The sequence below is a fragment of the Dendronephthya gigantea genome, unplaced genomic scaffold, assembly GCF_004324835.1.
Source record: "Dendronephthya gigantea isolate DGI-Jeju-01 unplaced genomic scaffold, DenGig_1.0 000035F, whole genome shotgun sequence".
NCBI classification, from domain to species: domain Eukaryota; kingdom Metazoa; phylum Cnidaria; class Anthozoa; order Malacalcyonacea; family Nephtheidae; genus Dendronephthya; species Dendronephthya gigantea.
This window is the reverse complement of record NW_021163045.1, coordinates 1,791,314-1,803,383: the sequence shown is the minus strand read 5'-3', so window position 1 is coordinate 1,803,383 and position 12,070 is coordinate 1,791,314. Positions and strand designations below refer to the sequence as shown.

The window sequence follows — 12,070 nt, the reverse complement described above, 5'->3', positions numbered from 1 at the left end:
TGACGCATGCGTGTCATCGTGTAGCATTGCTTCAAAGGTGTGATAGGTTGGGTAATCAAAGTGGATTGGTTGAACTTGCTCGTTTGAACGTTCGTTTACGATGTCTCCAGTGTCATCTTTTTTTAGAATGGATAGGGTCAAATCAATTGACCCTGGAGCCTCTTGGAAAAGTATTTTGAATGGAGAACGGAATGCTGTAACACAAGTTAAATTTTTTTTATGATTATTACAGTATTAACATTAGGGAATATTTTCAGTATTAATACTAACGCGTGATTACTATATTTAATGTCTAAAATATGATCAATAAAGTAAATATAATCGATGTAATCAATATTGTGAGGGTTGCGATCGTGTGTGAAATACTTACCTATGTTTTCTTTCACTCTCAGAATAATATCCAACATTTCGTAGTTAAATATAAACACGAATGTGGCAGACAGAGCAGATAAAATTATGACCTAAAAATAATAAACATTGCATTGATATCTTCATAATAAATCGATTATAGAATGATATCTACCGTTTATTGTAGGTTAATCCTAGTGTAATTTTGCAAAATGTCGACATATAGGGCTCAGTGGAAAGTTATTACCCATTGTTTATCATTAACTTTGCCATCCTCAAATTTCTGCCCAAGAAATGATAAACACGTTCGCTACATACTGTATGAAAGTATTATTATTTAGGTATTTTCCTTGGACTGTTAAATAAACTCACCAGTTTTGCGAATTTCATGTTAACTTTTTAACTTATTGTTGCTTTCATCTCCATAAATGTCAGAATTTGACTCAGAGCTATTATATAACCTGCCAGGTGACATTTGGTAAAACTTGTGTACCAGTTCATTTATCCAATCAGTGTTGAATTCAGCTATCCGAATCCGAATACAAGTCCGGATATGTGTAAAAACGTTTGATTTGTAAATAAATGAAAAATAGTAATAACTAAAATTTGCAGTCTAAGAGTGCAAGATATAAAATTGAATGAAAATTGTCAAATTATTGATCGCCATATCAGCTCATATCCCCAGGTTGATCAAAGACATGGTTCAACGGATTACTGAACAAAGTGTCTTTGTATTTGAAGTTCTCATTTACACGGCAAACGCAAAATATCAATGTAGTAAAAATCAAACGTCTCACTTTATATTTTATGCATCCGTTGGTTAGAAAAATAAAAAGGCATCCAAATTCTAACAAAAGCTTGATTTCAAAAAGGAGTAGTACAGTCTGTTTAAAAAAACGCAAAAACGTTTGAAAGCACCTATTGCATGCGGTTAATTCGATATCATTCGATATCTTTGTCAACACGAGAAATGAATTCCATATTTCAAAGCATCCATGCATTATTCTCTTTATTATAAAATAAAAAACTGGGTTTTTTGAAGAAGTTTTTTATCCTCCTTCCTGATTCCAGATCGGTGGATCAAACACGATAATAGAACATGTGTTATTATCATGAATAACCGCACATGTGTTATTATCGCTTTTCAAAATGGCGGATTCGTCAATAAAACACTGCATATTAATGATATTATATGATAAAAAATAATATGACATTTAATATCGTTGAATAAAAATAATATAACATTCGTTAATGTATATATAATCTGGGTGATAGTTACTTTCATTGTGTAAACTAGAGTTGCGATGATTGCTATGTATTATATACTTGCAATGGTGCCGTAAACTTATTAACCTCAATTCGTGTGTCCTATCAGTGCGTTAAAATACTCTTCATGTACCTAAATACTGGTATAGTTTGGTCATTTTTAAGATCGTTTTTAGTCGTGAAAAGGAATGTGACTGTCTTAGGCAGTAGGGTAACATATGCAGGATATTTTAATGAAATCCGAGTGGTATGAGCTTCTTTGAAGAAAATTGTTAAATTGTATTTCACATTTGAACACCGGTTGATCGCTTCGTACGTCCTAATTTTACTTGGCCAGCGTTCACCAATATTTTGCAATTTAACCCAAAAAACAACCAGGAGACACGGTTTTCGAAGGAAACGTGTTCGAGGTTTCAAACCGAATTTTGCTTGTGAAATCATCTTCGAAAATAATCTCTTCCTCCACAACGTGTTGTTTGTGTTGTCTGGATGACATGCGCAGAGCTTTGGTTCAACGCCCGTATCCGAGCACGTTTCGTACTCATTAAACCGCGTCACACGGACCAGGTTGCTCAAAGTTAGGCCAGGTTCGTTTTTTTTTATAGGAAACGTCAATTCGATGTCAAAAATTTCCGCGGTCTCTCGGTCGATAGGTTTTGCCAGTAAAGTGAACAATAGCTTTTGGTCGATGCCGACGACCACGTGCCTTGCATTCGTCACACCCGTGGCTACGTACCGCTGACATGCGCCGTAACCAAAGAATTCTGAAGTAGCCATTGTTCCTAGTTTAGACTTTGTGTACTGTTCCTGAATTCTGTTATTTATGGTTCCCACAGCAAATTCAGCCGCCCATGTAGCCAATGGAGAATCGCTCGACACAGTTTTATCCATACCATCGCACAGGCATAATGCAATTGGAAGTATTTTCATTTCTTCGCAAATGCGGTTCAAAGGTACCGGTTTAAACAAACCTCGCAGTTGTGATTTCATAAGAGGACTATCAAGTCCTTCGTCTTCTTCCGCAATTTGAGGAATTGGGCCTGCGTACGGAGCCAAATGTTTTGCGTTAGAATCTGTGTCCAGGTTGGAGTTTTCGGGATTAAAGGCTGCGTTTTCCGTCTGTTTTTTCACGCGAGGTTCTATAATCGAGACCAATGAATTGTACAAATCTTCAACGCCTACCAAACGATTTTGGTTGAGCACCAATGCATTCATTGCTTCTGAACCAAGCAACTTGCTGACTTCGTGTGGAATGATCATAAACAACAAAGGTTGGAAGACCTCTTCTCTTCCTTTTGTTGAATATGCTGAAAAATCAGTCGCTTTTGAGCCATGGTCTGAGGCAAAGATCGTCAAAGTGTTTCGTAAATGTGCTGCGTGTCGAAACAACTCTGACAGACTTTCGTCATCATTGACTATACGTCTTCCATTAGTATCGTGTGATGTCAACACATGTGTATACGCTATGAACGGCTGATCGGCCATATCATTGAGCTCTGTGTACTTTTTCACATACTCCAAGAAGAATGATGCATAATACCTCCCGGCGAAGCAAACGTTTGGAACAGTTTTCGAACTGAATGGGTTTGTCACTCTTAACCTTCTATACGCATCACAAGTTAATATGGACATACCATAATCATCAACCACCTTTCCACGACCCGATAGTTGAACAAGCTGAACAAAATCCTTCCATCTGCTAAGCCGCTCCATCTTGTTCTTAATTGGGTCTAAGAATCTGCGTGGATCCATGAACGAACCCACGCGTCGCGCCAACAATGATCCTCTTGAAGCAGTGTACTATATCCAGCGTTTTTATATCGAGCAAACATCTCTTCGACTCCATATGTACAGTTAGACATTCTACCATTTGCTTTAAATTCCTCGACAGTATATTTGCAGTTGTTGATAACTTGGTTGTATTTCTGTCCTGTGAAAAGTCTCTTGAGGTTGTTAAACGTGGTAGATCCATAGGCTTGAACTTTTTCAAACTCCAGCAGGGTCGACGGAATTGTTTGATTATAAACAATATCTCTGAAAGTTGACGCAGTTTTTAACAGAGTTCTGTAAAAGTGCGCGCGAGATAACGAGTCTTCAAGGACGATGTTTATATTGAATGGTCTTCTCTTCTTCAGCCTTTGAAAAGGTTTGGCCCGTTTTAAAATATTTGGGAAACTTAAGACCTGGGTACCTTCCCCGCATTTTAACAATGCAAACCCAGGCGCAAAGGCTGAGGTCAGAATGTGGTGTTGAAGTCGCGCACCTAAAGCATCTGTATTACTCAATCTGCGCCATGCAACTTTTCCTATCTGTTCATTAAACAGTCCAAGTAAAATTGTTTTTCCTCTGCAGTGACTATCATTGCATGATACTTGGACTTGCTCTCTTTTGTAATTTTCCCCACCAGATATGGAACATATTTTAATGGATTTTTTGGTGTCACACTTCCCTGGGGTCATTGTTCCGTGAGGACCGAAATATTTGATCACGTCTTCGCAATCACGAAGAGTTGACTTTCTTCTACGACACTCTGGAACCAGGGTTTTAGAATCACTCGTTGTCGTGGGCTTTCTAATTCCTTGATATGAGCACGAGGAGTTGGCTGGGAAGGCTCTGTTGTTTGACGCATGCGTGTCATCGTGTAGCATCGCTTCAAAGGTGTGATAGGTTGGGTAATCAGAGTGGATTGGTTGATCTTTTATCTCTTCTCTATTGACATCTTCATTTGCATCCTTTTTAACTATGAAAGGCTTCGCATCAGTTGACTCTAGCGTTTTTTTGTAAAATACATTCAATGAGGAAGGGATTCCTACAAAACAACAACGATTACAATTATGAAAATAATCACCATTACAATCTTACTTAAATTACATCTTAATTAACAAATCTTACTTAAATAATCACAATTATAATCTTTCTCGTATAAATTCGTTTATAATTGATAATATATTGATGTGTATAGATACGTGATCAATTTGATATGGCTCTAATCAATAAATATCATCAATAGCGTAATGGTTGTGATGTATTTTATTTTCCCGTATTACTTACCAGTCCTTTTTCTCACCACAAAGATAATACTTAGCATTTCGTAGTTGAATATAAAAATGTACGTACATAGCAAAGCAGCCAAAAACATGAACTAAAAAACAAAATTACAGTCACATACACGTAGCTTGATATTTCACGCGATTGAAATGTGGTAGTATGATTTGGGTGGAGGGAACATGCGCATATGAAATGGTGTGGATACGCAATAACATTTGATAAAGGGTTAAGAGCATTGAGATGAATAAACCTCAATTTTATTCATCTCAACGGTTAAGAGTCATTTCAGTGAAGTTGAGAGTATAGTGAGGTTCATTTGTCACAGACATGTGATAAGGGGAGGTGAAGAAAAACTATAGTTATCGTGCAGTAATACTATATGAAGGGATAAGAAGAAGATGTGATCCAGTAGACATTCCAGTGAAAATGAGTGTGTAGGGAAGTTCATTTGTCTTAGACATGTGATAAGGGGAGGTGAAGAAAAACTAGTTACATGCAGACTGTAATACTACATGAAGGGATAAGAAGAAGATGTGAGGTTGTAGACATCGCATTGAAGATGAAAGTATATAGCAAGGTTAATTTTTCATAGATATTTGATAAGGAGAGATGAAGGAAAACTGGTCATTAGGCTAGATCTGAGGTAAAAGTGGCGAAGCTGAGGGAACAAGTTTAAACACAAACACCTATGAAGAGATGAAAGAAAGTTCACCTGGAGTGCCATGAAATCAGTTGATTGAAAGAACATGGAAGAGGTGGTAAAAGAAAGTTTGTAAAGGATAATGTTGAGTGAGGCAGTGAATTAAGAAAACATAGGTAAAGCGGGGAAACGTATATTAATAGAAAGTACGCTAGCTGTACTGGGTGTATAAAGAAATGCAACCTTGATAATTCTCAACGGGCCCACGATCTTAGTTTGTTATTAAAAAGAAGCGATTATTTATAAAATTTAGTCTTGCTTTTTTATACCCTGTATAATCCTTGAGAAATTATTCTATTATTACCGCATCAGAGCAGTTAATTCCTCTAAATACATGCAATATACCTTGTTTAAACGAAAATATAGAGACGTCGTGATTGTTTTAAATTATATTTTGAAACAGTCAAACAGTATATACGTTACATTGCATGTATCAGAAACAAGTTTATTGCCATTAAAAGTCACGCTCGTAAACAAAATGTCATTCGCTAACGTGCATGCTCATTGATGCACGAGCTCGTCTACTTACTAATATCAGTACTTACCAATTTAAAGAGTTTCATTATTTGTTAAATCATTTGACTGCGGTACCGAACATATGAAATATCTCGCTGTATATGACTACGTTTATATCTATGTATACATAAACGCGAATTTCTTTTGCCTTTGTTCTACAACCTGTCATTATATATCAACCCACTGATGGGCCTGATTCATTTTGTTGCCGGTATACCTGTTTTTTAAATCAGTTGCATGCGATTGTCAATGTTAGCTTTAGAGAACCTTATATATAGCCTTAATGATAAACTTGCTTTAGTGCTGGTCCCGATAAAGTTGCTGCTCACTTACATGTATAGAGAGATCAATTTTTCAGTGAGGTGGGCTCAATGATTAAAAAGTTTTCGCATATATACAGGCACTGCTCTAGAAAGATATTCAGTCTTCTTGTACGTCTTACTGCAATGGCAATCGCCAATTCTTAGGAAAAAGCAGGCTTCAGCTTTTGGGTGACAATGGAAGAGATTCTGGCAATCATAAACAAGCATTGGAATGAATGAATGAATGAATGTGGTTGAAAAATAATCAAGGCCGCGCTTCAGTTATTCCGTCCAGTACGGAGGCTAGTCGGGCCGCTATAAATTCTTCTTATCACACGAAACCAAATCAATTTTACACTGAAAAACTTCAATCCAATCCAATTCAGAGTTGCCCGCAGACAGCCGAGGTCGATCTTGGATAGGACGATTCCCTGATAGTTTATCAGCGATGAAACGTCTGTTGTTTTTCCTTTTCTTGTACTCTGCCCTTGTTTGCGGTCAAGTCAGAGCCGCATAAAGTTTAATTATGTATGCTTATATATACTAGTAATCTAGTATAAAGTGGTATCCTGGGTTTAAGCGTAGACAATCTAAAAGAGGATTGTCTATGGTTTAAGCTAGGCGCACACGACGCCATTTTCGTCTAAATCCTTGCGTGTGTGATTTCATTTTTAAGCGATTTCAGTCGACAGACTGCAATCGGAAAACATCAAAACAGTTTGATATTGGCCAATTAAAATCGGTCGACTAAAATCCTACGACAAAAATCGCGTCTTGTAGCGAGGATCGGTTTTGCTGAGTGTACGTAAAACGATGTTTTTTGGCATAACCTTGAAGGGAATTTAATTTCTCGAAATCGGGTGAATTTGGCAAACATTTGCGCATGTCATAGTAAATTCTACGAAAAGCCCGCCTTTTATCGCGCATATTCAACACAGGTGGTGTCAAGACGCGTCGTATTTCATCGCTTGTAAACAATCGTCTTTAGACGGTTTAAGAAGCGATGGATCGTATATTATTTTATGGCGTTTTGGCCCTTATCTTCCTTGCTAAAGAATCACATCACACACACTATCCGACAATCTTTTGGACTCCAACGAACTGCAAGTAAGTTGCCGTAAATGTTATCATAATGGCAATGTTTAAGAGACGCCATCAGGCAATATCTACTGTTGTTAGTTGTTACTACGGCAAATCACTGATACTCTAGTATTTCAATATCGTTTTATAATATTATACACATTGAGTTCACTTACAGTTGTTTCACTTACAGTAAACACGTATATTTCCTGTTTTTTCTCATACTAATTTTTCCCATATTATATTACTGTGTGTATTAAAGACATGAAATAGCTTTTACATCAACTAGACAACTACGTTTCACTTTAAGATTCTGGAGTGGAAAGTCCGATATTTGTGATAAACGAACTTAGAGTTGTTAAGATAGAACTCTCCTCTAAGTTCAGTACACTTAAAGGTTTATACAAACTTGAGATGTACTACTCTTATGGTTTTATTTAAGACAGAAATCATTTTAAAAACAGACCACCATTTTATCAAGCCAAGTTTGGCTATAGAAATACTGGTAGTACAATATCTGGTTCAAGTGTCATCAATTTTAGAAACTAGAGACTTGAAATTAAAAAACTGTACTGAACAAGGGAAATGCATGAATAGAGAGGAAATCATGCACTTTAGTATTTAAATTTGAAAAATATGGATATATTTTTGTCAATTAATTGAATAAATTGTATGAAAACTTGTGGCAGTAAGTATCCACTTTAGTCAAGTCTTACTTAGTTCCGTGTAAAATAAGCCATATTCCAGTTCAGGCTATTAAATTATATGTATCTTAAAGTACGTAAACTATTTCTTAATCTAAGAATTAACTACTTTGTAATGCACTATATGTACAGCTTTGGGATAGTCTTGAATATCTTTGTATGAAATATTTATTATTAAAAGTGAAACATGATTAGTTCAAAGTCAGGTGATCAAACACTATTATTATTTTGTCTTAAAATAGGACATGACTGCATGCACAAGAGGACATGTGGTTTTAATTCTTGCATTATGCATATCATTTGGTTAGCCACATACAGTAATAGAGCATCATTTAAATTGACTATTTAAACAGTTTAACTGACATTATTGTTTTACTGACAAGATTATCTGACACGAGACACAGTACTTAAAATATCAAAATAAGAATATAATATGGGATCTTTGCCAGTTAGTATGTTAACAATAGACAAAAGCGAGCCAACCATAGGATACTACTGCCAAATATATTTTACTCTGATAGTGAAATCAAACAATTACGAATATGATAGATGGGTTGATGTACATTTTGCTAGAATTAATGCATGTAGTTGGAAGTTTTTTAGTAAATCAAGCTCAGTCCATTGAAGAACAGATAATATGTACAATGTTGCAAATGGTCATTTTTTCCAGTTGTGCATAGTTCTAAACTGTACACCCACTGGTCAGCTTAATTCTGTAGTCATGAATTGTTTTACATATAATCCTGTTACTGTGGAATGAAATCAGTTACTTTTCTTGTTTTTTCAGGTTCAAGCTAAACAAATTTCCTGCAAAAGGTTATTCAATAAATGTTAAATACATGAGCAACATTATATTCATGTGCCCTCATATTTCTATCTGGGGAGATGTGAGCAATATGATGCCAGACAGAAGAATGATGCATGAGAATGTCTTGCTAGTGGATAAGGAAAGTTATGACACTTGTACTATAAAGAAAGGAGCGAAGGTCAAAAAACTTTTAATTTGTGATGAAGACCCAATGAGCAAAGAAGTAAAATATTCCTTGGAGACAATTGCGAAAAATCAGGCTGATCCAGAAAAACAATGTTATGATGAGGGACAGAATTACTACTTCATATGTAAGTATAAAGATTAGCTAAAATGACTTTCTTTGTGGCCAGTTCTCTGGATTTGCATTAGCTAAACAATCACACATTTCTTGTTTTTTTTCAGCCACTGCAAGTGGGTCGATGGAAAGTTTAAACAATACAGAAGGTGGCCATTGTAAAACTCACCATATGAAACTACATATACATGTTTGCAATAACACTGGTAAGATTACGTGAGTTGTGGATGTGTATACGTATTTTTTGTCATTTTGCAGATAATATTAAACTGAACTATTGTATGTTTTTATTCTGTAGAACCATGTGAGTTTGTGATGCCTGAGTGCCCAAGGAATAAACCAGAAGCACAAGGGAACAATATAACCTCCACCAAATCACCCAAGTGTAACAATGACAGTATGTGTTTTTAATCCAAAAGTGTCAAAAACAGCAATGATAATGCAAATTAATGGGACGGGAAGAGTCCACTGTAATTTCACGTTGGTGTTACTGTTAGATAACCGTTGTCATATAATATATTCCATTTAGCTGTGTCATCACTTCGCCAGACTGGTGTGAAAGGATGGTTCTCAGATAACCGTCATAATGTTATCTATGCTGTGTTGGGATTGTTTATATTATTCCTTATTGTTATCATAATCTGGCTTGTTTATTCTAAAAGGTAATGAATCCTTATATAATTTAAGCATTTTTGGTCATTTAGCCACGGTTGATGCATGGGGCAAACTGCAAAGGGGGGGAGTTAGTATAGAAAGATGTGACTTTTTTGTTGTTTTGGTTTCCTTAATTTTTTCTTTGTTATGTGAAATGTAGGAGTTCTAAAGATATGCAAAAGAATTCAGTTACTGATGAAAGGGAAAGAATTCGCATCTAAAAATTTAATTTCTACAATGTTTTGTATACAAGTGTGCAAGCCAGGGGCATAGCAGACTCAAATAATTGAGGGTCCAACAGTCAGCACTTACAGAATTGATCTGAGTGAAATGTGGGGGTCCAGATTTTCCCTCTCCCCCTCTTGGCTATGCTGCTGGAATGAGCTGTATTAGGTCACATGGATAAGGTTTTGGTTAGAACTAAGGTTATAGTTTTGGTAATGATCTAAACTTTAAGATGCTATGTAACGAGGGTGTAAATATAGAAATCCTATAAAAGTGGCAGATCCATAAAGTGTGTCTGGATTGTGTCTTGGCCTGCATTACAGATGGTAGAGAGAATACTGGATGCAAAGTAGCTAGCTTCTGTACCAAACATGAATACCACCTGTAATGCAGGCTAACACATAACTTTGTGTGGTCAGATGAATGTCTATGAGTATTTTAAGCTTTTATTTACTGTAATTAGATAATTTGAGCTATATTACTGTAATATACTATGATATAGTTTTGGTAAATTTCACATGGTTGAAGTCTTGAAGATCAGATACTTTTTGAAAGAAAGTTACACAGATCATTGTAAAACAATCCATGTTTTAAAAATATTTTAATAAAGTTGTTATATATAGTGGTATCTAGGCTAAAGTCTCATAATATACTCCTTGAGGTAAAAAATTGACGATGAGATCAATTGATCAAAGAACTTTGGCTAGTTTTCTAGTCCAGATACAACCTCGTACCCAGGGTCTTTACTCGTGGGGAGAAAATACAACTGTGTCTACGACATTACGGGCACAGTCAAGGAAGGTAGTACCCTGTAAATAGGAATCGTCTATGTAACCAGAGGATATGTGCCCCTTTTTTCGTAAAGCTGTATAAACAGGTTTAAGCAATTTTGTGAACTTTCTGGGACAACTGGAGAGACCATTGGGAAGGCATGTGTATTGATATAATTGACCTTTCCAACAAAATTTTAGATATTTTTGACTTGAGTATGCCACAGGTACAGAGTAATAGGCATCTTTAAGGTCTATGCAGGCCATAAAACAAAATGGAGTCATCAATTTTATAACAGACCACAAGGTATCCATCTTAAAATGGTAATTATCAACAAAGGCATTTAAATGCTTTAAATTTAAAATCATGCGATGTGTACCATCCTTTTTTGGACATAGAAAAATTGGTGACATGAATTCACCCACCTCATGTTGAGAAGGGATTATAACCCTCTTTGTAACAAGTTTGGATATCTCAAGTTCAATAACTTGTTCCTCAGTGGTACTAAATTGATAATTTGATCGAGTGCCATTAGGAGGAGGTTCCTCAAGCAACTCAATAGTATCCTTTAACCATATTCAAAATCTCTTTGTCAGATGTAAGTTTTGTCCATTCGGACAGACAAAAGGAAATTTGTCCCGCCTGAAAACAACTAACCTGTTTATGTAAATCAGATATCAGCTTGCTTATGTATTGTTTGTGAGAACTCACCGTAAAATGTGAATTATTTTCCAGGCTTACTGTTGCTGTTTTTGGCCTTTGGATGCTGACTTTGGAAACCATGGCTTGTTGTTTCGCCATGGTTTCCTTTGGGATAAAAAAGGCTGCCGTGGAGATTCGCTGGTATTGCGTGAAGGATATGGAGTAGCGGTATATCTTCGTCTATCCATTTTATCTCGGCCTTTGCTAGCTGATTGGCTGAGTTTATGTGAGGTTTTAATATTGTTGCACTCAGCTTGTAGGTCATCGCCAAATAAATTGGCGGTGACCGGCACTTTTTCAGAACAAAGGGCCACAAACTCCTTGTTGAGATTTGGCTTTATGGCATCTCTCCTATGATGGGATAGTTCGACGAAGGCATGGCCAAGAATGGCAATAATATCCATGTTGGATTTAATAATCTCAGTGGGGTCCACCTCAATGGTCTGCTGCCGAGCGGCAAGAAGCTTATTTGTGGTACAGATTAAGGAGCTGCCGGCTTTCGACAAATTCCGCTGAATATTCGCAGTACGAAGGTCCTTCCGTTTAACAAATTTGGGAAGGTTTGACCAAATTTCTGGATTTACACGAGGCACCACCAGAGCCGAGCAATTATCAGGGCGATGAATTGAATCAAGTTTCCCGGTTAGT

General features: G+C 36.4%; 2 protein-coding genes across 2 annotated transcripts; one reads left to right on the top strand and one right to left on the bottom strand.

Moving 5' to 3' along the window:
• Nucleotides 1–1,552: 1,552 nt before the first annotated feature.
• On the bottom strand, nt 1,553–3,370 carry LOC114525792. Its single transcript, XM_028547218.1, has one exon. It carries the CDS (start codon nt 3,364–3,366, stop codon nt 1,720–1,722), a length of 1,647 nt encoding a protein of 548 aa, XP_028403019.1. The 5' UTR covers nt 3,367–3,370; the 3' UTR covers nt 1,553–1,719.
• Nucleotides 3,371–6,720: 3,350 nt separating this feature from the next.
• On the top strand, nt 6,721–10,572 carry LOC114525734 (ephrin-B2-like). The gene is made up of 6 exons (XM_028547154.1): nt 6,721–7,287; nt 8,752–9,083; nt 9,178–9,276; nt 9,369–9,467; nt 9,600–9,732; nt 9,885–10,572. Exons 1-6 carry the CDS (start codon nt 7,184–7,186, stop codon nt 9,943–9,945), a joined length of 828 nt encoding a protein of 275 aa, XP_028402955.1. The 5' UTR covers nt 6,721–7,183; the 3' UTR covers nt 9,946–10,572.
• Nucleotides 10,573–12,070: the final 1,498 nt, after the last annotated feature.